The sequence below is a fragment of the Helicoverpa zea genome, chromosome 2, assembly GCF_022581195.2.
Source record: "Helicoverpa zea isolate HzStark_Cry1AcR chromosome 2, ilHelZeax1.1, whole genome shotgun sequence".
Classification (NCBI taxonomy): domain Eukaryota; kingdom Metazoa; phylum Arthropoda; class Insecta; order Lepidoptera; family Noctuidae; genus Helicoverpa; species Helicoverpa zea.
The window spans coordinates 1,249,528-1,277,391 of record NC_061453.1 but is presented as its reverse complement, the minus strand read 5'-3'; the positions used below and the strand labels follow the sequence as shown (position 1 = coordinate 1,277,391).

The 27,864-nt window shown below is 36.5% G+C and overlaps 3 protein-coding genes across 6 annotated transcripts; 2 read left to right on the top strand and 1 right to left on the bottom strand.

Annotated features, from left to right (window-relative positions):
- The first annotated feature begins 402 nt into the window (after nt 1–402).
- LOC124639415 (folylpolyglutamate synthase, mitochondrial-like) lies at nt 403–8,400 on the top strand. Of its 2 annotated transcripts, none has more exons than XM_047176768.1 (8): nt 403–746; nt 1,955–2,065; nt 3,493–3,600; nt 4,492–4,671; nt 5,024–5,160; nt 5,493–5,673; nt 5,974–6,365; nt 7,992–8,400. In XM_047176768.1, the coding sequence occupies exons 1-8, from the start codon at nt 666–668 to the stop codon at nt 8,365–8,367; spliced, it is 1,566 nt and encodes a 521-aa protein (XP_047032724.1). In that variant the 5' UTR covers nt 403–665; the 3' UTR covers nt 8,368–8,400. The 2 variants fall into 2 exon arrangements, with proteins under 2 accessions (XP_047032724.1, XP_047032732.1); XM_047176776.1 differs by having other exon boundaries at nt 404–746; nt 1,955–2,035.
- Nucleotides 8,401–8,672: 272 nt separating this feature from the next.
- LOC124639405 (putative RNA polymerase II subunit B1 CTD phosphatase RPAP2) lies at nt 8,673–10,615 on the bottom strand. The gene has a single exon (XM_047176756.1). It carries the CDS (start codon nt 10,524–10,526, stop codon nt 8,694–8,696), a length of 1,833 nt encoding a protein of 610 aa, XP_047032712.1. The 5' UTR covers nt 10,527–10,615; the 3' UTR covers nt 8,673–8,693.
- A 334-nt stretch (nt 10,616–10,949) lies between these two features.
- On the top strand, nt 10,950–27,497 carry LOC124642996. Of its 3 annotated transcripts, none has more exons than XM_047181831.1 (7): nt 10,950–11,314; nt 17,524–17,677; nt 21,589–21,674; nt 24,003–24,083; nt 24,559–24,686; nt 24,951–25,046; nt 26,550–27,497. In XM_047181831.1, the coding sequence occupies exons 2-7, from the start codon at nt 17,540–17,542 to the stop codon at nt 27,050–27,052; spliced, it is 1,032 nt and encodes a 343-aa protein (XP_047037787.1). In that variant the 5' UTR covers nt 10,950–11,314; nt 17,524–17,539; the 3' UTR covers nt 27,053–27,497. The 3 variants fall into 3 exon arrangements, with proteins under 3 accessions (XP_047037787.1, XP_047037794.1, XP_047037802.1); XM_047181838.1 differs by lacking the exon at nt 10,950–11,314 and adding an exon at nt 14,293–14,942; XM_047181846.1 differs by lacking the exon at nt 10,950–11,314 and adding an exon at nt 17,156–17,190.
- The last annotated feature ends 367 nt before the right edge of the window (nt 27,498–27,864 follow it).

The window sequence follows — 27,864 nt, the reverse complement described above, 5'->3', positions numbered from 1 at the left end:
TTTTACAGCATCCAAAAGAAAAAAAATAGATGAAAAAGGTTGGATTGACTATCTCTTTACCCCATAAACATAAGCTATGATTTGTGTTTTGCTTTTGAACTTTGACGTTGCCGAGAATAAAACGTGTGTTGGTAGGAAATCATCAATCACCCCTGCCGCTAAGGGTGCTGCGTGTCGAGTGTCAGCCTGTTATTGACTAAAACCTTGCCGTTCCTTTTTGAGCCCTTCGAATAGCAGAGCCGCGGTGACCCTTTCGAACGATCCCGCAGCCCCGGTGGGAACATAAATATTTTATTCTTTAATCGATACATTGAACAATTATTACTAAAGATACTGTTTCTTAACGATTCAATATGTGTCACCAGTTAGTTGTCACTGTCACTGTCAGTTCCACATGTTTTGTTTTGTTTTTTAAGGTTATGTTTGCGTAATGTTTGTCTGATCCTAGGAAGCAATTATCAGTAATTACCGGCTTCGTTCGGTTTCATGTTATGACAATACCCAATATGAGGGTCAGATGTCGAATGCTTTATCGCTAAGTAGCAGGCGATCCAAGAAACCGCCATGTCATTTAACTCGCTCGCGCGGCGAGACGAGGTCATAGTTTTTCATCTATTTCCAATAAACTGCGCCGTAACACCGTCCATTGGACGGGTGACGCGTTGATGAACGGCGTCCGCTTAATTCGTAGTCGCTTAGCGAGTAGTGTGGCTGCTAGGATGTGTTCAACTAAGTCCAGTTACGAGGTACGATTTGTGATACCGTTTTTGTTTTTACTATGTTTCTTGATTGCATTCGTTGCGTAAGTAAAATTTATTTGCAACAAGTTTATCGTCGAAACATTGCCACATGATAGTTTGTGCATTTTAGAAAGTTTCCTTCACTTTAACTCATTTATGTTAGGCTTACCTACTTTGAGTGGATAAATTTGTAGACTTTGACTTTAACCCTTAACTATCCAGAATGCTTTTGTGTCGTAACTGACCAGTAGTGTCCAACAGACACTTTATAAATGTAGGTAAGGTATGACAAAGCAAAAGAAAGTTATTTTGAATTAAAAAGACAGATAATTCATTTCAGTAATGTTTTGTTACACTTATTCATTTACAGATATTTCAATTATTCTTTTTTTCAGAATTTTCAGAGCAGACATTGTGATTGCATTTATCACAACACTGTTTAGAAGCCCTTGATAATTTTGAAGGGCAAATATAACAACGCTTCTTTCTTTTCGCAGCAGGTTCAGATGATTGAGTAGCCTCCCGATTTTACCCTACCACATCTTGCATGGCACTCGACACTATAAGATTATTATAAGTAAATGTAAATAAAAAACAATCTACCTTCACACTCGAATCAAACAAAATGCTACTGTGTCTGTTGGACACTTGTGGGTTCATGAAGTACTATTTTCGTTTATTAACCAAAAATAATAAACTATTCATGTTACAAATATTTTCATTACACTTTTAGATTCGTAAAACATCGGAGATAAATTAGATAAACGGCCGATTCGTAAAAATAAATACTTTCGTTTTTATGAAAACATAAACGCAAAAATGTGTCCGCGAGACACTTGTGGGTTGTTAAGGGTTAATTTGTTTGTTTGTAAACATATAAAATGATTGATCATATGGCTTGTTTAATACAAACCCTAATTGAATAGTGCCATAATTATCAATCAATCAATCGTTTATTATTTCACTTTGTACATAATTTTACAACATTTTTATCAGGAATTGTGGCCGCATAAAAATATTAAAAAATGTATTTTCAAGATTTCTTTACATTCAATGAGATATATAAATAATATTCCCTTTTTAATAGTGGCAGTCAACAATCCTTAAATATGATTTCAGGATTTTTTTATGAAAATCAGTCCTTTCCAGGACTTCTAATTTTTTTGCTGGTCACCCTTGTTATGATAAAGAGGATGTAATTGTCAATTTTTCAGGAGGCTGTACGCAAGTTGAATCTGTTGCAATCAAACAGAGCAACTATTGAACAGATTAGAAAAGACATTAGAACCGGACAAGTAAGTACCACAGTACTTCAGCATACTAAGGTAAAGATATTTATTGTTTTAATTGGGAATTAATCATTTTACTGGGATGCTATTGAGAGTCCATTAAAATAATTTATCAACAAGCTTCCACCAGCGGTTTCAGCTTCTTGAGAGAACTGCTTCTTGCACATGGATAAGAAGTAGCCAATATTCTGATACATAGTCATAAGCTATATTACTGCCAAGTTCCATTAGAATCCATTCAGTTATTTTTGCATGAAAGAGGCACAAACAGCCATACATACATAGAAACATTTGCATTTATGTTATTTAGTATAACTTCCTGGTTTTACATACAGGATGTTTGCTTGTATCACTGGCACTATATTCAGATTTGTTTTCAGATGTTATACAACCATTCTTAACTCTTTCTTCTAGTTAAGAAGCTTACCTAATATAAAATTCAAGTATGTACTACTTCAGTTCAAGTACTAAATTATTGAGTACTTGATTATAAGTGGCAAACAGTATGATTGTAAATTGGATTAACTAGAAACATAATTCAGGGGACAAGACAAGAATTACATTTAAGCATACTTATTTAAAAAACACGTCAAGCAATATATATTTTTCTTAAAAACTAAATAAAGCCAGTATTGCTTGGTAACAGAACACAATTTTCTGTTTATATTTGCCACTACATTTCACTAGCGACTTCGTACTCGTCCCAAAAAAGCAAAGTGAAACATCAGAGCTGAGTCTCTCTTCCAGAGAAAAAGTAACTTATCTCAATTACTAATTTACAACTCATTTTCGTATTTATAATATTAGTATGGGTAGAGAAATATGCACATCCGGTAGCGTGGGTGGAAAATATACAGACCCGGCGGCGCGGGGGGCGGTTGCATCATGCATTTCGCGTCGGTCTAAGATTGAGTTAATTTAATCGCGTGATGCGATAGCGCTTAGGAAATTAACTGCATCATATAAAGAGGAAGTTTAATCTAAAATCCAATAACTACATAAAACGGTTGACCATGCCATTAATAATTAAGTAAATTGTGAATGCTATCCAATCTACGCGCATGAACTGATAAACTTTGCGCATGAATCACAGTAAATACCCATTTGGTAGGATTTGAGTTTATCGCGGTTAAACAGACAGACATAGAGCTTATTAGCAATTAAGTATCTACCAGGTAATGTGACGCTTCAAGGCTGCCAAAAGCCTATCTATAAGCAAGAAAGACGAAAAGTAGGTTTGCGCCGACTTCGTAAATGGCGCCTACTTTTAAAGATCAACAGCTCATTTGCTTAACTTAGTATGTAATATAATAATATAGATATTACATAAACAGATAACACTATACTTACCAGAAGTAATAAACTAAAAAAAAAAAAACTTAATTAAGCACAACATATTAACCCACAATAAATACGTACTGTAAATTATCACATAAGAAAAATAGCAATTATTATATTTTCAGAAATGCACAAATTTAGAAGATATGGAGTATTACTTGGCGCGAACTGGAGTAAGCATGACGAAGCTGGATGAACTGTCTGTGATACATATAGCTGGAACCAAGGGGAAGGTAAAAACTTCATTTTATAAACTTTAAAACTCTTAAAAGGCGGCTCGCGACTAACTTCCGGTCAAACTCATGAGCATATTCAGAGCTGCGGGATTGATCGAAAGAGTTACCGTGATCCTGGTACACAAAGGGTTCCAGAAAAAAACATGACTGAAGTTAATAGGCATTTGACACTCTGATGCAATTACGCTGGTCCCACAGAGGAATTTGATGAACTCCCTCCAAAAAATAAGATATTGCCCCCCCGAGCTATTGATACCTAAAAAAGAAACGGAGTCGAATTAAGAACCTCCTCCTTTTTTGGAAGTCGATTAACACGTTTATCTGAGCCGCCATTAAGTTTGGCACTATCAGTGGAAACGGAAGTCAATAGGTCTTACTTAGAAACAACTCGAACTCTAAAAACTCGTTATTAAGAACATATTTGCAAAATAAACCGGTTTTTCATTGTGGTTAGCCTTGCTTGTTTCATTGCTTGGTTTAATTGTGATGTAATGTGGTGTAATCATCGATAGTTAGGTATGGTCGACTCGATCACGTGCTATACCATGATTTCAGATTACAAGAACTATGACTTGTGATTTTTTAATAACTTCTTGATTGAAGAATTGAGTAATTCCAGACTTAAGTGATGTTTTTTTCCTACACTATTAAATTCTCTCTGTGAGTTCATGATCTAAGCAGGGAGACCCGGATTAAAAGTATATATAGAAATACCTGAGTATAAATATCTAGTTTATAAGTATGCGGTAATAAAACATCAGTGGGTACCTATCGATAACCGAACCACCATACATGACTTCTTATCACTTCATTAGTGTCTTTATTTAATTTAAATACTCTGAATAACAATCTATTTAGTCTCTTTAATTTAAGTTTATCAACTTTCAGGGTTCCACAAGCGCGATGTGTGAATCGATCCTCCGTCACCATGGGTTCCGTACGGGGTTCTACTCGTCGCCGCATTTGGTCGCTGTGCGCGAGCGCATCCGACTGGATGGCCGTGTCATCTCTGAAGAACAATTTGCTAAATACTTCCATCAAGTACATGACTTGTTGGATGCTAGTAAGGTAATATATTATTGAGTTTTATGACACTACTATATTCTGAGCTTCATATGCGTTTTAGCACGTTAATGTGAATTAGAATTCGATTAGAGATTCGATTATCGAAATACTGGCTTCCGCCAGTGGTTTCACACGCTTCCCATAGAAACAACTCCACGTATCTAAATAGAAAATGGCCTTTACCCTTCCTCGAAAAAGGGGCTATCTAACCCTGAAGTATTTTTTCAAACCGAATCGGTAATTCCTGAGGCCCTCAAAGAAAAGATAAAAGCTTATAATATCTATATACTATATAAATTGATCGTTAGACTCTGCAATTATGTAAGAACTAATATATCTATGAAAACGTTTACAGGCGTTCGAAGGTGATATGCCGAAATACTTCGCGTTCCTTACTGTTATGGCGTTCAACATGTTCCTCAAGGAGAAGGTGGATGTGGCCATCGTGGAGGTCGGCATCGGAGGCATTGTCGACTATACTAATGTATTAAGGTGAATATACCTGCTTTGTAGTTTCTGACACGCGATAAAAGCTCTTAGAGCCTGGTATATAAGGTTCAGAATAGATAAGCCACAGACTTCCCAAAAAGGAGGAGCTTCTCAATTCGGATATTTGTAATTTTTTATTAATTATAAGGCCATAATGTTTTCTGTTGAATTATGTTACACATCTTGAAACTTTAAAACAGAAAAATATCGAAATATTTTTTGTAATTCAGGCGTTGATTTGCAGTAGAATCATTACAAACTAAATGTTTAGTTTGAAAGCCACCCATTTGAAAATGAAAAAATATTTGTACAGTTTTCTTTAATAATATTTTCAGAAAAGTTCCTGTAGTCGGTATAACAGCACTAGGGCTGGACCACACATCGATATTAGGCACAACACTGCCCGAGATCGCGGCAGCTAAGGCGGGAGTCATGAAGTCTGGTTGTGAAGCTTACACGGTCAAACAGCCGCCCGAAGCCATGGCTGTGTTGAGAAATGTCGCTAATAGTGTTCAGGTACATAATTATTTTCGTACAGACGAAATAAATGCAATAATATTTAAGTTGATTAGTCTAGTATTGTGAAAGAAGTATCGATATTTTTTCTCGATAGGTATCGATTGGCCAGATAGACCTATATTATGGTATCGATAAAAATTAAACACCCGCAGTCCTTCTGCCTTGTCATAAATACATTTAATCTACGTTAAAGTATCGATATAGTAATTAAATAGAAAGTTATCGATAACCCACAATTTAAGTATAAATAATGACAACTCACACACAATACTAAAATTAAATATTTCTTAATTCCAGTGCCCATTAACAGTAGTCCCAGACTACGATACCTACACATTCCCGAACACAGAACGAGCTCACTTGCCAGTCGAAGTCGACGCCTACCAAACAAACGCCTCGTTAGCCATACAACTAGCCCACGCGTGGCTCCGAATCACCAAACCAATACACACGAAAAACGGCCTTATTAAGCATGTCGTTAACGGCCAAAATGGCGTGAAGAAACCAGTATTAGAACCAAACACAGTGGTCAAATGTGTCACGAAAGAAACGATGACGGGTTTGACCAGTTGTAAATGGCCCGGGAGGTATCAAGTTGTGAAGGCAGACTATGCGCAGTTTTATTTAGATGGGGCCCATACTAAAGAGTCTATGGAGATTTGTGCGCAGTGGTTTAAGAATACTAATAGGTAGGTTTTAAATATCTGTTGAAGTTAATAGCTGTACTAATTATCTAATCTGATTAAAATGAAATTCTAGAACACCATGGGCGTAGCCACACTGGGGCAAGCTGGGGCACTTGCCCCACCCTGGGCCCTGGCTCTGACCTATAAGGTGTCTGATTAACCACTTCGCTGTCCACGAACAAGACACAATAGTTAAACAATCGGTGTGTATCGCATATGACTCATGGGACAGGGAAGTTATTAACAATGTTTTTTTTACTAACTCCAACTAACAACATCAACAATCATACTATCCGTAAGTTATTGCACAAAAAAAATTGTCGACTTTGAAAAGAGCGCGATCAAAACAAAATGCACGCTCGAGTTCCCGAACGTGCGCGGTGCGCGCGTCATTTGAAAGCGAGCCGTATTCCCTAAAAAAGTGGTTCTTAACCGGTGGTCCGCGGACCCCTGGTGGTCCCTGGAGGCATTCCAAGTGGTCCGCGAAGCTTTGCTTCGCAACGTTGCTATACGTTATCTAACTTTATTTTTATCGACTTATCTGTGTGAGCAGGGGTTTTCGTATGGACGTATATAAGTTAAGTTTCGGGGTCCGGACCCCCCCCCCCCCCATACATATCCATCTTACTTGTCCAACAGAAAAAAATGTATGCTTGGGCTACATTTTACGTAATTTTAATTTTGAGTCTTTAAAAAAAAAATTCGCGCTCGCTTCGCTCGCGTATTCAGAAACTATGTGCCCTTATTCTTGCATTTGTCAACAAACAAAAGTTAAGTACGTTTGGGCTACATTTTACGTAATGTTTATTTGAGTCTGAAAAAAAAATTCGCGCTCGCTTCGCTCACGCATTTAGAAACTACATAAGCATATATTTGTCTTTCTTTGAATTTGCTTACTTACAAAAGAATAGAGAAGCATCAGAAGTTAGTAAAGACAATGCAGTTACAAAAATCTCATTAAATTAAAATCTGCAACTTTTAGTTTTTTGCTAAATAATTAAGAAATGAGTGCTAATCATTATAAAATGAGCTTGTATTCTTTATCAAAGAACCCTCAATTTAGGCAAACCAATGAGGTGGTCCCCGGCATAACAAACTTTTGGTAAAATGGTCCCTCATGACTAAAATGTTAAGAACCACTACCCTAAAAGAATAGGTGCTATGTGGCGTAGCGAGCCGAGCCGTCCATCACCGCGCGGTCACTCGCCCGCGCCCCGCGAAGCGCAGACTAAAATCTTCTATGGCTCGTGGCGCGATTTGTATTGTTTACTTGTTTTTTTTTTTTTTAATTTTGATTATTTTCATTAAGTATTCATAAATAAAACTATAAAATCTGTCCTGTGTGTGATTGTTTATTTTGTGTACCTGAAAATATACCTCTCAAATTAAAAGATTAACAAGCTTGAGATTAACGGCTCAAGGTACAAAAAATCGGAGGGCCTCCGCCCTCCCCCGGGGATAGGTTGACTGCTGCCCCACCCTGAGCCCAAAGCTGGCTACGCCCATGTAGAACACTGTTGATGTTGTTGTATCAATTTAATTGATTGCTATCATTCTTTGATAAAAAGTCAGTGTAATAAAAACATAATAACCTGAATCAGTTACTAAGATAAACTTTCGTTTTCGCAGATTACATGACAAAGTACTGATATTCAGTGCGACAGGGGACAGAGATGCAGAAATGTTACTTCACCCACTACATGACGTGGGCTTCAAATCCGTCTATTTCGTAGTTCCAACCGCCTACAAAAATATAGCACAAAACAACGACAATTACTCTTTAGTGGAACAAGAAGAACTTATTGCCAGGTGCGAAAAACACGCATCGATCTGGCAACACTTGCAAGAAGGTTGTATAGATGTTAAAGTAGCTGGCTGTGTGGCTGATGCCTTGGTCGATTTGAAGAAAAAGAAGATTGTTGATAGGTCATCCGTGTTAATTACAGGGTCATTGCACTTAGTTGGTGCTGCGTTGTCGATATTAGATCCTAATTTAAGTAGTTGATTGTTGAGTTTTAATAAAAGTTTATTTATTATATTTTTTTTCGTATTTCATTTCATGATATGGCCATATGCAGACTGCCAACATATCGTCTGTACGAATATTATAAAACTGAAGCACTTGTTTGATATGTCAGGAACTTACTGGACCAATTTGAGAGAAAGGCTATTTTTATCTGGGTGGAAGGAGTATTTCTCACAGGACGAGGGTGAAACCGCTGACTAAAACGAGTGTACAATTATACATATTTTAGTAGCTAGTTTACCACGAGCCAGGCTGGCATAAGGCGGCTAATAAAAAAGCGAGTATAATAAATTAATATAAAGTATTTATTCAACTGTCAATTGTGTGTCAGTAGTTTCTAACAATCTATCTATATCTGTAAGCCAGCTTATCAGTCTATCCAGGTACCCTCCATCCTGCTTATAACTAAGTAATAATAACTGCATGTGTTTGTAACCAGTCGGCTGCTCCAACAAGTACTCAAGTCTCTTATCTCTTAAAGACAAGAGCTTTATAAAAATTATAGCTATTAAAGTCCACTGTATTGGCTTAAACATTATATTATTAGCTTTCAATTTAAAAGTATTAACTAGTAATCTGAAATCGGAACTTATTGAAAGACTTAACAAGCCTAAAGATCTTAGTATATCTGGCAATACTTTGTTAAGGTGTTGACATACTATCCTTCTTCGTAATGCATTTTGTGAGTTCTTGTCTACCAAAGGTAGGTTAGTTCTGTTCTCCTCTTCCACAATTTCAGGACTTTCTAAAGGTTCAGTTACAGGTTCTGGTACCTCAGTCTCCCCTGAGAAAAATGCTTTTACTTTTAGCTGCATTTTTTTACTCTCCTCTTGAAGCATCCTGTAGTCAGGCAAAGGTTTCGATTCTCTTTTCATTGTCTCACTGTCAAATTTCCTATCTTCTAGTTCAAGCATGTTTAACTTTCTACATAGAGCTTGATACTGATCATAGACATTGGAACTGTAGAAGATGCCTTTAGCATAATTATTTAAATACTCTTTAATACATTCTCCTTTGTCAGCGACCATTTCTCTAACTTTTTCTTCTCCAAAGAGTAAGAGTATGGTGTCTAAAGTAAACCATTCAGCCAGGCATTTTTCTACTTCAATGGTTAATGCAGTTACAAGAGGTTGCTTCTTCTGTGCCTTTTTGCTAGATTTGATCTCTTTACTTTGTTTTTCTGTGGTAGAAATGGGAGTTGTTAGTATTGGGTCTATTTTCTTTTCTGGTTTTTCTATTATATCACCTACTATGTTTAATGGATTAGGTGCTGGCTTGACATCTTTTTTTGGAGTATTTTCAGCTTCAGGTACTTGTGTGTTAGTGATGTTTGAGTTTTCTGAGTTTGTTTCATAAGTTGTGTTAGAATTGTCATTTGTACTTTGGACAGGTTCCGCAGTAGGATTTGGATCAGTTGTTGAGTTCTTTACTTCACATTCAAGAGTAATATTGGCTAGTTTATCATTTACTGATTGCATTGCTTTGCCTTCTTCATTCTGGTTATCAGCTTCACTTTTGTCAGATATAGATTTTGTTTTATTATTTTCTTGCTTAGGAGATATTTCATTAAGACTTGCTTCAGTAAAGTCGTTAATAGATGTGAATGCTTTCTTATCTGCTATTTTAACTCTTTCAACCATTGTGACGTCAACCTCTTCTCCCATAGAGCCAATTGCATCCAGCTTTAGCAGATTGAAAGTAGGTATATTCTCATACTCCCTGAACCATAGAGGGCTAGTCAACATCTGCTTTTTGACAAACATGGCGGCGTTATAACAAGAGTTACTGCAGAAGTTCTTCCTGCCAGTAATATCGTACACTTTGTTAGTCTTCAGCGATATCCTGTACTTCTGTTTAGGTATATCTTTTACCGACAAGGTTTTTTGACAAATTGGGTAGCCACATAAGTGGATGATGGACCGTTCCTCGATGATATCGTCGAAGTGCGTCTGGTTGATGTGGGGAAGGCACTGCAAAAGGAATGAGTCAGTAACATCTCGTTCTAAAAGGCTCTCAACAATTTGTTGAGCCTTTGCATTGCATTCTCGCTTCTTCAGAATTGCTTGTCGTATTTGTTCCTTGCTCATGTCTTCTATTTTTGTCGGCCTCTTCTTCATCTTCTGGGTGCTGACTTCCATGTTTACCGTTTGTGCGAATTTATTTTATTTTAAAGACAAATACACAACAGCAAACACAAAGCGAGTACGTGCAAGATCTGACAAAATATTACATTAAATGTCACTGTCAGTTACTTGACAGTTTTGACAATAGAGCTTTCCACATCTTATAATACTATTTACTAAACCATTTTATTCGACTAAACAGATAATTTCACGATGACCACTGCTAGAAGTGTAAGGAAAAAAAACACTTTCACAGTCCGTACCACTAAATTAAAAATGACGACCAAAGGATATGTGCTGCAAAATTATAAGCATTGTAACTAATTTTATTTTCCACTCAAATTCAACAAAGGCCAGTTTAACCAGGTGTTGAATGATCCAATCGACTAAATATTACGTAACAACTTTTCACATCATTAGCTTTGACAGTGACAGACAGAATCGAAATTGACAGCTGTTTTTAGATGATATTTTCGCTTGAACTCGACGATTTAATTAATTTGTGTGCAAATTTTGCGAGTGATAATCACTTTCTCATAATAAAAATTGAAGACTGGAAAACCACGTGAATATTTGGACGTCAAAAAGTTTACTTAAAATAGACCTATGTAGCGTTTTTAAGAAGTGGTTATAAATGTTATCTGTAGTGGGATTGATATAATTTATTTACTTTCTAATTTATCAATAAAATATGTGATAACGATGGTAGTTTAGTGTGGTATCTTGAAGACGGTTGGTAAACAAATACATGGATGATACGGCGTGCTTGAGCACCAGTTAGAAAGCTAAGACAAGTTGTAAAGGTGAGTGCAATGTGACAATATTTATTTTCCTCAATAATAATTCCTTCTGACGGTGCCTTGAAATATCGGTCTTAAACTATTCCGTAATTTAATATGCCTTATTTTAAAGTGTTCTGAATTACATAAGAAATATTCTTGCCTGGGTTATTTCCCATTCAGCTAGGTATCTGTCTCACATATCAATTATATCACTACCAAAATAATCATGAAAGTTTATTATAAATTCTATGAGTGGATATAGTGGAAGGGGATAACCAGGAAACAATGAATTGATTGTGTGAAAGTTGAACTGGCTTGAAAGAATGTCACTTGTGTGATGGCAGATAGAAGAATATGGAAGAACAAAACTGATGAACAAACCCCAAATATAACAAATTGGGATAAAGGCAGGAGGATGATGATGATGTTTATTATTCATTGTAATAATTATAATAGAGTCTGAAGACAGTAATTTAATTTTATATTGTTTTTTTTAATCAATACAAAAAGTTTTTTTCCTTTATTTAAGCCTATTTAATTGTGGGCACACACTATATGATTAAATTCATAAATAGCAAAAGCTGAATAGGCTACCCTTGCTGTTTTCTAAACCAAAACTCTTTGCTTCTACATGCCTCTGGATATTTTTATAACTAACAAACAAAATGCTATCAAGAACACTATCTTATTATTAGATTTGTTAAATAACTATAAATGATTAGATAAACATCATTAGTTCCACTTGATTGCTTATTTACTTGCAAAGCTACATACGTATGAAATATCCACCTAGTATGTCATGTATGGTTATAAGCTACCCAAATGTTTTCTTATTTAACTGATCTTGTCTGTAAAACAGGCATTTTTACGAATCTGTACAAATTCAAAATAACTGAATATTTAACTTAAGTAACTTAAATACTTAAGTAACATCCAAAAAAAGAGTAAAAAACTGGTATAATAAACAAAATAATTGAACAAACTCATCCACATTGCTGTCAGTGGTAATCATGGCCAAGAGGCTGGTTCCATTCCGGGAATACTTTGGGCAATGTGTTGTCTATCCCATAGGTCATTTGTGGACTCCACTGAGTGTTTGCTTGTTTCTTGAAAGAATTTGTGAGCTCTTAGAGGCGGTCCTATTGTTTCAATCCCAAATGGCTCAAATACGGAACGAATTGAGCCATTTGAGGTTTTTCGCAGCTGCAGCCCTTCCCTTACCTATTATCAGACTGTTAAGCTTTTTTCCCATTATTATAAATATATATAATATCTATAATTATTATAGATGATAGCCAGGAGTATACTACATTTAATTACTCTAATTATTAGACAAACATATTTCTAAGTAGGCAAATAATCATTTGAAGATTTTTCACCTTGGTGAACTTTTTTTTTTGCAATAAAACCAAGTAAAAAAATTATTTTTATTTCCTCAAATTCGCAATAAATTTGATGTTGGTTGGGTAGTCTATATCTTACACCTGGACATATTGACATTGCGGCCGACGTGCTCAATAAAATGTTTAATATGCATGCGGCACACTTGTGCCACGTAATATTTTAATGAAGTAATTACGAAGTTACTGCGCGAAACAAAATTTATTAAAAAAAAATTACAAACTAATATAGTTTCACTGCTCGGGAATCAATTTTATTGGATGTTTAAAAACTACTCCGCTAAAAAGAGTAGGAGCACACTTTCGCTGTTCTCTATAAAAGAGTTTTATAAAGCGAAGATAGGATATCCATTCGCTCTCAAAAGCTTATGTCCAAGGTAAGATCCGATGTTATATTTTTTGCCTAAACAAAGAAATTAATAAATGTTTTGATGAGTGAGTGAACTCGGGATTCAAATAAAAACATTAATTATAATTATTTGTCCGAACCCTTTCGAGGCGCGCAACCAGTTCTTATATGACCCTTTTTTTGGTCGATTCACGATATTTTGCAGCTGAACCTTTGAAATTAAGTTAAAGATCCGTCGAATTAGACGGATTTGTTTACCTTCTGTTTTGCATCTCGACGTCGTGGCTCCGAGTTTTCTATGTGAAACCGTCGAGGCATTACCCTTTCCAATTAAGGCAATAAAGATCAGCTTCACTTTTGCCGCAAAGGTGTGTTTTGAAAACAAACTGCCGACTGCAACTGCCGACCGCACTTGTATCGACTGCATGAAATCGGCTGATACCTGAGGGCGACTGCACATGCTGCTGCCGTTTCGATCGATGTGCGGTCGGCAGCTAGTATTCAAAACGTACCTTTATCTTGGCTTTAGCAAGTCCTCGTGTAGTCTGATTGTCAGAAGTGGTGAAAAGAATTGAATGGAACATCCAACGTCACCCCCCCCTGGAAGGAGTAACCATAAAACATAGTAACTAATGACTAATAAGGAATAATAGCAAGCGCATGATTCCTAATAGATTATCAAAACACCATTCGATCGATTCGCCCTATCATATTTATATACAGTAACGTTATTGTGCCAATCTCTACTGTGACCATGAGTTTTCAGGAAAACAGGACTGTCCGATCACGGCAGTAGATTAACAGTACTATTGAATTGATTGAATTTTCATTAATAAGGCTCTAAAATTAAGAAACTGCACAAAAAAACTGCAACTAAAAAAATCACACAAAGTTTGCACATTATTTTTCCTTAAATGTGATATTATAAAGGCGAATAGCGTTAGAACGGGAAAAACACAAACATTATAGTTCGGCCATTCAGAGAATGCGTTCCTGACACGTCGCGATTGAACTGACGACGTAACTTTGCAATGGCGTTGCAGTTACGATAAAAATATTTTTGCTGGTTGTTTACCGTTTTAACAATTGAGGAGCATTAAAACAACATTATTATATCAATAATCAATGAATGTTATTACGTCGTCAGTTCAATCGCGACGTGTCAGGAACGCATTCTCTGAATGGCCGAACTATAGTACTTTTATTTTCCTCTAAAAAACTCTGGGCAGCATTACGATCAATCGTCTTTTTAGCAACAAAAAATAATAATCTATAAAGATACATAAATAATTCCAAGTCTCAAATCAATAAAAAGAATCTTCAATATATGTACAGACAATATCAGTTAGTTCGCTTAGTATTTATACAATAGTGGAAGGTTAATGTATGATTGGCAAAATTTGACAGATTCGGATAGATTGACCTGCTGGCTTCTGTACACAATGAAATGCACTGACAACTCACAATCACAATACAACGCACCCAGGATTAACTGCAACATCACCTTAATTTTATCCTTTTGTTAATCACAAGCACTACTTGCCTGTCATCCCACTTGTCATCGGCAGAATCGTCGACATTGCAATCGATCATTGCCATAAAAAAAATAGAATAGAATAGCAACCAGGAACTGAAACCATCCCTCCTAAATCTGCAATAATGGTCGCCCTACATATCGCCTAATCACAATGCCGTTTGGCGAAAAATAATTTCGAGCACAAATGTTTTATAATTGGCCACCATTGTTCCGTCGTGTTTACAATAACAGCTCGGTCTAACATTCAGGAGAATAGCTGAACATTTGAGGACCAGCCCTTGTGGCTTAGATACTTATTCAGTAAGGATAGGAGAAGTGTGTGCGATGTGACTGCGGAAGATGGGTTACGACTGAAAAATAAAGGTTAGTGAGTAAAAGCTGCTGTGCATTAATTTTTGTGGCCTTAAGACAGAAATCGCCAATCCTCTTTGCAAGCTTGGTGATTAACGCTCAACTCCTTCTTTGTATGCAAAGAGGTCAGTGTCTTTTAGAGGGACAATAAAAAAGGCTGACAGTGATCAGCGATTTGAGCGATTATAATACGAGGGGTTGTGTGTCAGTCTTAGACGTGTGGCGTGCTTAATTTTATCCAAATCCTTCCAATAGTTTTTGCGTCAAACATAATCAAACCTCCCATCGAGTGACACGGTCGAAATTATGATAATAGCATTTTTATCAACTTAATAAATGGTTAATTCATTAATATGCTTTGTAATGATTGGGTATCACAAATCGGGGTCAAAGATATGTAGTTGTATTCAGCCTGGGCGATTGCCCCAATAAACTTGAATAAAGGGGGAATGTCCGGCCAATGCACTGAAAGTCCTGAAAAAAAAAGACTGGCTATCATAGACTCAGGTGTTAGGCTGCTGTGTTTTCCAATCTGCTGATATAATTAGTATTATCGTTTGTTGTGTCTTATTGATATTATCGAAATGTGTTAAACAATTTTATCGTCATAATATCTGTCTACTCATGAACACTTGTAAAGTTAAGAAAGTCATTGAAAAAAAAGGAGTCATTGATGCACAATAGCATTCGGATCGAATAAGGATACCCACTTATGTTGCCCTGGTATATTAGGGATAGGCAGATGAATAGGTAATATATATGTCAGTTAAGAAAACGTTTCTAAGAGGTATGACTCGCCAACGGGTCTTACTTGAATAGCCAATAGACCAATATCCAATAGCCAACCACTTACATAAACATTCAAATCATAGTAAGTGCTATTCGAATATCCAATTTATTCCATATTCAATCCGATAATTTACTCGATACCATTGCTTTCTACAGTTCATTGACTGGTAAACTTGATATTCGACATAACTGATAGCACCACCATTCGCTGGATTATTTACTTAACAAGATAACATTTTAGTCACATTGATAATAGGGTGCTGTCAAACCAATCAACATGTCAGGCTAATATAATTGTTAGGAAATGAGAATCGAATTTTGCCTCTGGCAATCCTAAAAATCCTCCCAATCTATTCAATTTCCGAAGACTAATTTGTTAATCTTTTAAATTCCTCACTTAAAATCAAAACGAATCTGATGTCAGTTTGTATCTCACAACAGTTCCTGTCTATGTAGTAGAAGCAGTATGTAATTTTCCCTTCAAATTCTACAAAGACGAAAATCATGAGTTCCTTGAACCAACAACGAAACGATATAATAGCCACGGGGCTTGCGTTGTTGTTGATCTCTATTTCACCGTAGAAAGAGATTCAGATTTGAGTCCTAAGATCTGTGGAATAAGGCTCATTTGCATTTATCAGTGCGTTCCTAATTGGTCACCTACCACGATTGCTACATTTGGTCCACCATAGGAAGGCGTGGTAACTATGTAGCAGTACGTAGGTACATACATAGTACCTTTATTGCGTGATTTAACGTGTTGCAATATAGCCAAAAATATTAGTATCATATCACACGCTAATCCAAAGAGAAAGACCCAGGATTGGTCAAAAAATTACATTCTCCCGTTTTTCAGTAGGTAGGTCTCGTTTTAACCCAGATAGCCCTATTTCATTTTCACATTTCCTATATTTTGTTTAAAATCTTCATTAATAATAAATGATTGATACTCTGAATGCCCTTTGAATTTAAAACAACAAGTTTTCGTCCACTTTCACCTGGTTAACATTCACACGAATGTGAAGTGTTTCTGTCGCTCGCGGTTATGTTGTTCGCTGTTAAGTGGAGCAACATTTTTGTAATTTTTTCAATGTATATTATCTTAGTGAGATTTAATTTATAGTACTGGATTTACTTGTTAATATTGCACCACTCCAACATAATAAAAATCAGCCACATTGAGTAACGGCAATTTTTGAGAATTGAGAAGTTTGTTAGAATAGTCTGAGTCTGAGCTAAGTAAGCAACAAACACCAAAGAATAGTTCTTAGTTTCCAACTACATCTTTGCTAGAGCTAGAATAATACCTTATTGTAGTGAAGGGTCTAGTCGTGATCTACAGTTTGCACGAATGGTCCCTTTCTAAACAATGCGGACTTAGACCTCAGACCTTAATACTGAACGCATAGCAAACTCGGTCAATTGAGATTAAACTGTAGAACAATTAGCGTGTACAAAATTGTGTTGCCAGGTAAAGCTTAAAGCATGCTGTAATCTTTACTTGTTGAAGAGAATTGATGTTCTTCTTAACTGACCAAAAGCAAATATATAAAAGCAGATTATTTTTGAAATTACCTGAGGTCCTTCAGTCTTTTTCTGGTATTTCTGTGAACAAACTTTCCAGTAACAGGCTGTAGGCAATAAAGGTATTGCGGATAAAAAGCGGACAGTAGTAACCGTGTACCGTACAGACACAACATAAAGACTTATTTTTTTCCGACGTCCTAAAAAGTAGGAGCTTCTCAATACGGATGTTTTTTTTTTGCTATTTATCTATATTTATCAATGCTTTATCTTCCACCAGGTGGTGTGTCAGCAAGATGATGCACATGTGGCTATGGTTCGGCTACGACCTCGGCGAGTTCATGTTCTCCGGGCTGACCATCGCGTCGCGGTGGTCCTTCGCCATCACGTGGATAGTGCTGTTCTTTGTGGCGCTGCTGTTTGAAGGCTCGAAGGTAAAAAGTATTTTTTAGTAAATTGGGTTTTGGGTACATTTGGAGTTATCTGATTGCTTAAATCTGATTTTCGTAGAGTAGTAGAGTGGAAAGGTGTATGTCGAAGTGGTTTGGAAAATTTTGACAAATATTTCTGCGGTTTTAATGGGAGAAAATGTTGGTTCTTGGAAACCCTTATCGTTGCCACTTGTGTGACTCGATGTGGCCTTGCAATGAGTCTTTATTATTGAGCCATTTTGTAAGCAAGCTGCGGGTCCTCTGCAGCGTGCAGCTATCTAGATCTCTTAACCATAACATTATATGTAAGGCTCTTGCCCTAGATATTTCTACAAGAAACTGCAGTCTGTTTCACTTATCACAAACCAAATGTAGAAATTATATAAACGTATCTACTACTGTAGTGTGTAATGTGAAGTAATTTTAACACTACATTGTTCTACAAAGTCCTTTATTACACCTACAGCTCTCAATAGTCTTGCTGATAATATGAAGTGCAATAACGTACTTATAGAAGTTATAGATAGCTATAGTGAAACAAGATGAATGGCCAATATTCACAACAAAGAAAGCCAACAGTAGTGTGTTGACGCTGTGGCTATATGCAGCCAAGTCCATAAATAAATTACTATTGAACGCAAGCTAGAGCTTCTAGTATATGTATGATAACTAGGTACGTGATATAATACTAGAACTAGAATATGTACCTGCGTTTAAATATGTGTGTAACATTACAATAAAATTGGATATCTGAACCTTTAACATAAGATGCGCAGGGTCCTGTTTGAGTCATGATTTCAGAAATCAGGCATATTTTTGAAGTTTTAGGGGTTTATGGTCTATCCATTATTTAATAAATGAATACACATTATGTAATATTGCGAATAGAAAAGGCGTGGCTCTATGAATTATTTAGCTGTAATATTAAATACTGGCGTCATAGCTAATGACGAAATATTCAGATTAGAGAGATTGTCTCAAAGCCTTTTTAAGTTACTGTAGGTTATTCAAGCATTTTTGCGTAATTTCCTAAAATTAAGGAACGTTCAATACTAAAATCGCCTTTAAATGCAAATAAATTTTTCAGATATATTTTTTTTTGTTTAAAGATTGCAGATAATATGACTAATGTGAATGGTCGACAAGACGAGTTCTTATCTAATGCACAATTGTACATGCTCATAAAAAGTTAACGAGGGCAAACTACTGTTCTTATAGTATCGCTAATTATCCACGTTCATGGAAAACAAAAAAAACACATACCAAATCGCAAAAGGAAAGAGTCATCTTAATCTAAGCAGGCTGAATTTTCTGATGGTCACTGCTTGTCACTATGTATAAGGATTAATCTTCAAGAATTTTGGGGAACAGACAGAAGATACTTTTGTAAAGTAATCAATATGTGGTAGCAATAACTAGCCAGTCAAAAGCCTCTATAATTTTCTGAAAACATCTGTTAACTGTCCTGTTTTCTTCTTCCCAGCAAAAACACATAGGAAGTGGTGAAGGGTGGGCATCTTGGGGGCTGTCTATTGTAAATTCCTGACGTTCAAAAAGTGCTGTCTTGCAGCCAAGAATAAATGATTTTTGATTTGATTGGATTTGATGTGACTTACGTTCAATTTTCAAAGTAAAATGTTGTTTTAAGAAAAACGGTCATTTATGTGGTTGTTGAACTTGGACCTAACTCAATTATCGACTGATTACCAACTACCTATGTATGACGATGGCGCCGTCGGCGGCGTGCAAAAAGCAATGAGGAAATTCTGGTTCAAGTAAATGTGCACACGCACTTTTTTCTGCTCTGTGGTACCTATATATCCTCTCGCGTCTGACCGTGTGCAGAAATTTTAGACAGTGTCGTTTGCAAATCGATCGCAGGTTTTTTATCACATGACTTTTGATGCTAAATGAATTACTTATTAGGATTAATTAGATAAATTATTGTCTTTATGAAAATAATCTGATGATAATATTACTGTCGCTGTAGTAGTAGCAGCGTTGTCTGGGAATAATGTAAAATTTTCCGATTTAAAAATAAATATAAAGAAGATGGATCAAAATTGCCCCACGTCCTATAACAATGTGACGTATCTCAAAAAAAAGATAAAAATGTTTAAAAAAATATGGCATACTCTCCAATTCATTTTTTTTACACCTTCATACGAAAAAAATGCTTTAAAAATTGTTCAGGCGCTGTTATGAAAACGTCGTTCATAGAACTATTAATGGACTATTTTATTAAATTGTTTTTTTGTTTGATAGAGTATACCTCACAGGTGGTCCCATAATCATCAGGTCAGGATCTGATGATGGAAACCCTGAGAAATTCAGGGCAACTTTTGAAAGTTGTAGGCATGCGAAGAATAAAAACTTGACTATAAGGTGTATGTCTTATAACAATATGCAACAGTGAAGATTTGGAGCTGACCTGATGATGGAAACGAAAGAAGGTCGAGGGAACTCGACAACTGAATATGTGAACTACCTCGTGTTTGGGCTTGTATTATTTGTATTGAATAGACCTTTGCAACAGTGAAGATTTGGATCTGATCTGATGATGGAGACCAGAGAAGAGCGAGGGAACTCGACAACTGAATATGTGAACTACCTCGTGTTTGGGCTTATATTATTCGTATTGATGAGAACTTTCCACTTATGCGGATAGTGACAACTGTGCTTGTCACTGAAAAGCCAAAAATAGGAAGAAGTCGGTGGGGATATAAACTTAGGTACATCCATTAGACACCGACTTCTGAGGTAGTTTACATATTTTGTTGTCGAGTCCCCCCGACCTTCTCTGGTCTTCATCATCGGATCAGCTCCAAACCTTCACTGTTGCAAAGGTCTATTCAATACAAATAATACAAGCCCAAACACGAGGTAGTTCACATATTCAGTTGTCGAGTTCCCTCGACCTTCTTTCGTTTCCATCATCAGGTCAGCTCCAAATCTTCACTGTTGCATATTGTTATAAGACATACACCTTATAGTCAAGTTTTTATTCTTCGCATGCCTACAACTTTCAAAAGTTGCCCTGAATTTCTCAGGGTTTCCATCATCAGATCCTGACCTGATGATTATGGGACCACCTGTGAGGTATACTCTATCAAACAAAAAAACAATTTAATAAAATAGTCCATTAATAGTTCTATGAACGACGTTTTCATAACAGCGCCTGAACAATTTTTAAAGCATTTTTTTCGTATGAAGGTGTAAAAAAAATGAATTGGAGAGTATGCCATATTTTTTTAAACATTTTTATCTTTTTTTTGAGATACGTCACATTGTTATAGGACGTGGGGCAATTTTGTATGGATTGTGATCCGTCTTCTTTATGATTTCTTTTTCCTTGAGATCGTAACCAATCGATTTTCACCTTGGAAAATAAATTAGGTTATTGTTAACTGATATTATTTATTAGTCGTGGTGGCCTAGTGGGCAAAGAACCAACCTCTCGAGTATGAGGGCGCGGGTTCGATTCCAGGTCAGGCAAGTACCAATGCAACTTTTCTAAGTTTGTATGTACTTTCTTAGTATATCTTAGACACCAATGACTGTGTTTCCGATGGCACGTTAAACTGTAGGTCCCGGCTGTCACTGAACATCCTTGGCAGTCGTTACAGGTAGGGGTATCGGGTTGCCCGTGTAACTGGGTTGAGGAGGTCAGATAGGCAGTCGCTTCTTGTAAAGCACTGGTACTCAGCTGAATCCGGTTAGACTGGAAGCCGACCCCAACATAATTTGGGAAAAAGGCTCGGAGGATGTTAACTGATATTATTTCAGTATAATTACGAAAATATATAAAAAATACAATAACTGTTTTTTCAGCCCAAGTCAAACCAACCATAACCATACATGTATACCAAAGAGAATAATCAATCATCTAGACTGATAACTGGTTTTAATTGCAGGTATATCTAGCGAAGGTGCAGCGCGCGGCACACACAAAACTCTATCCTTACAGGTCGGATGAGAGGAGAAACTTGCTGTGTGATAGGTGAGTTGAGGGAGAGGTGAGAACAGTCTTCTTCCTCCTGCCCTGTTCCCAATTTTATTTGGGGTCGGCGCAATATATGTCATCCTCTTCCATTTTCCCCTGTCACTCGTCATACTGACACTCACTCCCTTCCTATTCATGTCATCTTTCAGGCATTCCATCCATATTAAGAACAACAGTAACACTATCTATAGGGAGCTCCACAAGTGCATATCTTAATCTTCGAGCGTGGCCCTATGACATGACTATTCAAGTTAGGCACGAAGGAAGGATTTTGTTCCTCATGAGGAAAGCTCATTTAATGATTACCATCAGAGGAACAAGGATTTGACTAAAGACGAATACGACAAGGATTGAAGGATCCTATTCCGAATTTAGGAAAATGGAAACCCATTCACAGACTCTACAGTCGTTATTAGTGATAATTCCCTCCATTGTAGTCACTAGTCAATCTTCTAGACGCAAAAGAATTGGTAGCATGTTTTAAAATAGATCGATCAGCCTAACAATGTGTTTTCAATGCTCAGGCTTACAACAACAAATGTGTGGACTCTCATTGTTGCATAGAATAGAATACTACATATAAGAATGCACATTGTACTTTGTTGTCTTATCGTAAACGCAGACACATAATGCATCATACGGGTTAGCTATAAATTATAAACTTGTTTCAATCCATTATTCGTGGAAATTAATAATTGACAATGTCGGATCAATCGGATATATTGTCTGTTAGATGATCTCATACTGAGAAGTATGGAAAAGGAGGCTACACCGATCCCAATATAAAATTTGGTTAAGGGCAGGATGTTGATGTCCTATTGTTAGGTGTCGCAAATTCTTCTGCTACTTACAATATTATATTTTGTGTAAGGTTTTTTGCCAATATTCTAGTTCTAGTCCCATCTTACCCTATTAATAGCGATTAAATACTAAAGGAGGTAGGAACATCTACAGTCTTCGCAAAAAAAAGAAAAAGTACGTTTGAATTTAAAATAGTCGCGATTCCAAATAGGTTTGCTATATCAAATGCAGCACTGCACACATGGCAAGGGTAATCAATCAGTATTCAGCCTTGTTATCTGTTACCAGTATAGTTCATATTTGTGTAAATAAATACTATTCAACACAAACTATCTAGATTAACATCTGTAACATTATTGAACAATAATGTTCTTGTTTAAAAGGGTTATCATAACCAACTAACAATCAATTATGACAGTTACCTTATAATAGATCTTTATCGTAGTTTTAGTGAAAGGCGTAACTGTGTCGTAGCCTTGACAATATGTTACAATAACCTACGTACTTGAAGGTCTGAACAGAACTAAATATTTTCTGTCGTTGAGAATTTCCAAAATTGTATTATGACTGATGCAATTGGCATTTTGTATTCGTTCGTTCGTGAAAACGTAGTGACTGTCTTCGTTTTTCAATTTGGCCTTTTCACTACTTGTTTTGGGGACTAGCTGCCATGCAACTAGGAATGCCTTCATATTTATTTATGAACATTTATCATTATTTATGAACATTTTACATGGAGAGACTGCTACTATGCGTCTTCAGAGCTCAACTGACGGCTGTTCCTAAGGAATAGATACTTACAAGCGTTTAACAAAAACAGTGTTGTGGATATTTTATTATTAATCTATTGGTTACGCGAGCGTCATCTACTGTAATACAATAAGTCAGTTATAATTCTAAAACATGTTGCATAATTACTTACAGCAAAGTTGAAGGAAAACATTTTACCACATCCGTTAAATTACGTCAAATTATTAGGTTAACGGAATTTGCACCTTATTGTTTGTACGTTAAGTTCTAATTTGCTGCGAAAATGCTTCGAACAAGGATGTAATAAAACATGAAAGAAGTGAGAGTCGATTGAGCGTGACTATCGAGGTACCGACTAAACGATAATCGCTATAAAAATATAGTAATAACGATTAATCGCATTGTTATGTCGTGAAAACAATGTCAGAATATTTTCTGGAAGAGCGCAATAAATTAATCATGTTCAGCACTAAATAAATACATACCGTCTCAATTTCATATAAGATTGAACATTTTAAAGTCTCTTGATTGATACTAATTATTAATAAACGCATTTTATATGACTATATACAGCTTACAATTCTTGCAATGTAACGTTTGCAAAGTTTGAATAGAGCTCATGTAGCTGATGCTTATAAGAGAAACTTTACATCTCATAAAAAAAACCTAAGTAAATCCTTTTTGACACAAAAAGGATACTGATTACTATGGCAGTTACCACCACATGAATGCAGGCTCCACCATTGATTAATAGAAGACGTGTTTTGTTTGCAGGGAGCAGGGCAGCATGGAGCCGACCACCAGCCGCAACGCCAGCACGGGACAAGTCAGTAGGTGGGCCTCACTCAGAGTACGGTAGGTAACTCACTATTTTTATTCTTTCTGAAGATATTCATCATTTGGTTAGCCTTTCGAGTCTTGTGTGCAATAATGAAAGATATTTACTCCGCTACCGATCAGATGAGGGGGCCAAAATTTTAAACACTAACGAAAAGCGAGCACTGCTTACAAATACCTACCACCGTAAAGGTTTTGTCTCTGTTACCGCTCTTGCCACTTTTATCCACTTGTCAATAACGTGAAAGATGGTCCAAACGCTCCTCACCTACATTATCGATACGATTTAAATGTATAGACGATATGTTTTCACGTGCTTTCTGTAAAAAGTTAGCTATAAAGGACTTACGGCAGAAGTTGAAAACTTCAAGCCTATGTCCAGCAATTCACTAACATTGTATAAGATCCAAGATGAGGAAGCCTCCCAGACAAAAACCACTAGTCCTCATATAACCACCCTACTTCTTAAGAACCTCTTCTCCTCTCTTACCAGTGCGCTAGTGAACACGCACCAGTCTATAGTGTTCCTGCTGCACAACATTGTGGGCTACCTGCTGATGCTGGCCGTAATGGTGTACAACGTGCATCTGCTGCTGGCGGTCGTCTTCGGCATGATGCTGGGTAAGTTTCCATTGTAGTACTGATGGTGTTCTGTTTCTTGCGGTGTCTTGATAAAATTGCTGGAGTTTTAGAGTGGCCTATATCCCTGGTAAAGAACATAACAGTTTTTAAGGGGTCCTATCAACCTCTACATTAGAGAGATGATAGCGTCGAATAATAAACTAAAAGCAAATCACATAGGAAGTGGTGAAGGAGCAAGACTTATTTGCTAAACTTCAATATTTTTTTTACTAACAATTATTTTTATGATGCTCTTGTTTTCAGGTTACTTCTTATTTGGCACGAAGCTGACACGCCTACAGATGCAGTGCTTCAGCAGAAAGCGAGTCGTCATCTGTACCCCTGAGTGCGACGATACAGGTGAGCATACATATATACGACATATTCTGTCTTCTACTGTGTTATTACGTATTATGTGCAGTAGTATTATGTGTGATGTTGTACTAACAATTGTGTTATAAATGCATCAGCAAAGGATTTTGCAGCTGCAGTGTCGCCTACTATACTAGTGCTTTTCCTTATCATTTAAACTGTATTTGATGTTCCGAATACAAATGATAGTGCCTCCCACATTTTTGCTAACCCCTCCATGCAAAACATGGAAGTTTAAAATCCTATCCTAATGTAATATATAATATTTGCTCGGAACCCACTTCCCTAAGCTCCCTCCTCCCTTTCCTAAGATCGCTGCAACACGGAGAAGTGTAGCTGGGAGGTGTGCGAGGGCAAGCTGTGCAAGGAGATGGACGCCGTGGAGTTGCAGCAGACCGACCACCGGCTCGTCGACGAGTACCATAGGCATTGATGTAATACAACTTCATAAGTAGCTTCTAGAACATTCTACATAGAGTTCAGTAGTTGCTTTCGTCAGAAATTCACTTGTAGGTTTCATCTTGCAGCTGTGCATTCATTGCTTCATCATTCATTATTTAGGGGTTGCCATTAGTCAGAAATTTTAAGGTTTTGTGATTCAGAAGTTTTCACGTGGTAGAAAGATAGACTTTTTTGAGTAGATTGTCATTTTGTTTTCAAGTCGTTCACAGACTTTGTTGTATTGTAGCTTTTCTATCTATTGGTCAGTGTTACCATCTTTTCAAGATTCGTTGGATTTTTATTACTTTGTATGAGTCATTTCAAAGAGGTCTGAAACCTTTTGTCGATTATTTAAATGGTTGTGTTGTCCTTGGTAGTTAAATCAAGCTTTAAAAATAGTGGTAGTACATGTTTCAGTTTACTGTAGACATTAATTTGCTTAGGATTCCATGCAGCACAATAATTTTGAGTACGCAAAGCTTCACATCAGCTGCATTTTGATTAGTTAGTATTTTGTTTTCAAAGCTCTTTAGTTTTGTTTCGACAACTTTATCCCGCTTTCCCATCCTCAATTCATGACCTTTTTCCGTACCTAATTATATTCTTACTGATACAATGGTAGAATATATTACTATCTCATTTTTACATAACACTTATATTAGTTGCCAAATATGTACAGTTGATACAAGTGTTCAACATTTATAAGGCTCCTGCTTTTTTTATTATTGAGCTAGTCATTACATTTAAATATCAATAACATTGTTTGATTAGCTGTAGCATTGAGAGAATAATTATATCTGTTTGTACATTTTGTTTTACATTGTTTCTTATATGTAAAGTGAATGTAAATAAGGAAAAACAATGTGGTACCAAGGCCGTCTCCGCGTGACTGACTTGCCAAATTTTGTATTATCACAGTTATTATACATTTTTTAAACATTGATCGTTACTTTCGATTAGATATTTGAAACTATTACTCATTTATTTGATTTAGTATTCCTCTCAATTGCCTGAATAAGTCAAATAACCTTTTTAACCTTTCTTCTCCAGCGGAAAACACAACCCCACCACTACTGGATTCTTCAATGAGCTCAGAGTCAGACTTCTTCATATGTCAGACTCGCACGTGCATACAGCCTTCGCACTACTTCCCCGCCTCACCGCCAGACGGCAGCGCCAACGACCAAAACGCCACCTGCTACTATGGCGCGAAAAAGTGCCCCTCAAGGGTTGCCAGAGCAAAGAAAATACAAGCTTCCACATCACACTGCCACCACGAAAGCGAAAAAGAAGATAGTCCTAGCGTAGAAGACGTGCAGCTACTCAGAACTGAGCGGCAAGGTTGCTGCAAGAAAAAGCAGGAACCGCCCCCTGAGGAGAAATGCTGTAAGAAGGAAACCACTGTCATAGTCCACGAGCCTAGTCAGGGCTGCTGTAAGGAGGAGAGTCCGGAAGAACAGCGCCAGGATGTGAGGGAGCAGAGCCCGCAGATCACGTGCTGCCACAACGCGAAGTCAGCCCCGAGTGACAGCCAGGAACAAATCATTAAGTGATAGGAAATATAGACTTTAGTATGGTGATATAAGAGGCTCCCGTTTTACTGTTGTGGGTGTCAGTGGGTGCGTTTGTGTTTGCTGAGTATGTAGCAATAAGTTTTGTATATTTTGCGTGTTTTATTGTGAATGGATTTGGGATGTTTTTGACACTGAATCTTAGTCTTCCAATGTATTGTAAAACTTTAGAGTATTAAGCCCTCTGTGATTGGTTTTAGAAGAATGTTTGGTTATGTTAAAAGGTGATGACAAACGCGCCCACAATTAGATTCTGTGATACATTTTCTATCCTTGATTTCTGACTTATAATATAACGTTAAGACTCTTTGACTATACAAGACATCCAAAACAGTAAAACTTTTAGAAATTAGACATTTTAGTTTAACGAATTGGTCGACGAATGACATTTAAAATTTAGTATTTTTTTATTTGTACAGAAATTTAATATTTTTCTTGGATATCTGTGTTTAGTTTTTAAACTAATTAGATTAGACTAATTATTATTATTTTTGTTAGAAATATTGCGAGACAGTTGAATTTGTATCAAATCCCAGAACGTGACTAGTCATTAAAGTTTGTTTTCTTTTAATTGAAATATTAAATCATCAATACCATAAGCCGCTATTTGTAGTTTATAGTAAAGTTACCTATTCTTCCATAAATATGTTGCTCATTATTGAAACCGAATTATTTAGGGCATGTTCTCACTTCGCCGTTACGACAAAATATGGTAGTTTTTATCTTGGCTTCATGAATATGATTGAAACACGTCAAATCAAATCAATATTATTTGTGTCAGATGTTTAAGTTTT

What these genes read in the sequence shown, in the direction of transcription:
- LOC124639415 (XM_047176768.1), top strand. Translation starts at nt 666, where the DNA reads ATGAACGGCGTCCGCTTAATTCGTAGTCGCTTAGCGAGTAGTGTGGCT. An exon ending in CAACTAAGTCCAGTTACGAG is followed by an intron (nt 747 to 1,954) that starts GTACGATTTGTG and finishes TCAATTTTTCAG; the next exon opens with GAGGCTGTACGCAAGTTGAA. An exon ending in TGGTTTAAGAATACTAATAG is followed by an intron (nt 6,366 to 7,991) that starts GTAGGTTTTAAA and finishes TCGTTTTCGCAG; the next exon opens with ATTACATGACAAAGTACTGA.
- LOC124639405 (XM_047176756.1), bottom strand. Translation starts at nt 10,526, where the DNA reads ATGGAAGTCAGCACCCAGAAGATGAAGAAGAGGCCGACAAAAATAGAA.
- LOC124642996 (XM_047181831.1), top strand. Translation starts at nt 17,540, where the DNA reads ATGATGCACATGTGGCTATGGTTCGGCTACGACCTCGGCGAGTTCATG. An exon ending in CGTCTTCGGCATGATGCTGG is followed by an intron (nt 24,687 to 24,950) that starts GTAAGTTTCCAT and finishes TCTTGTTTTCAG; the next exon opens with GTTACTTCTTATTTGGCACG. An exon ending in CCCTGAGTGCGACGATACAG is followed by an intron (nt 25,047 to 26,549) that starts GTGAGCATACAT and finishes TTTCTTCTCCAG; the next exon opens with CGGAAAACACAACCCCACCA.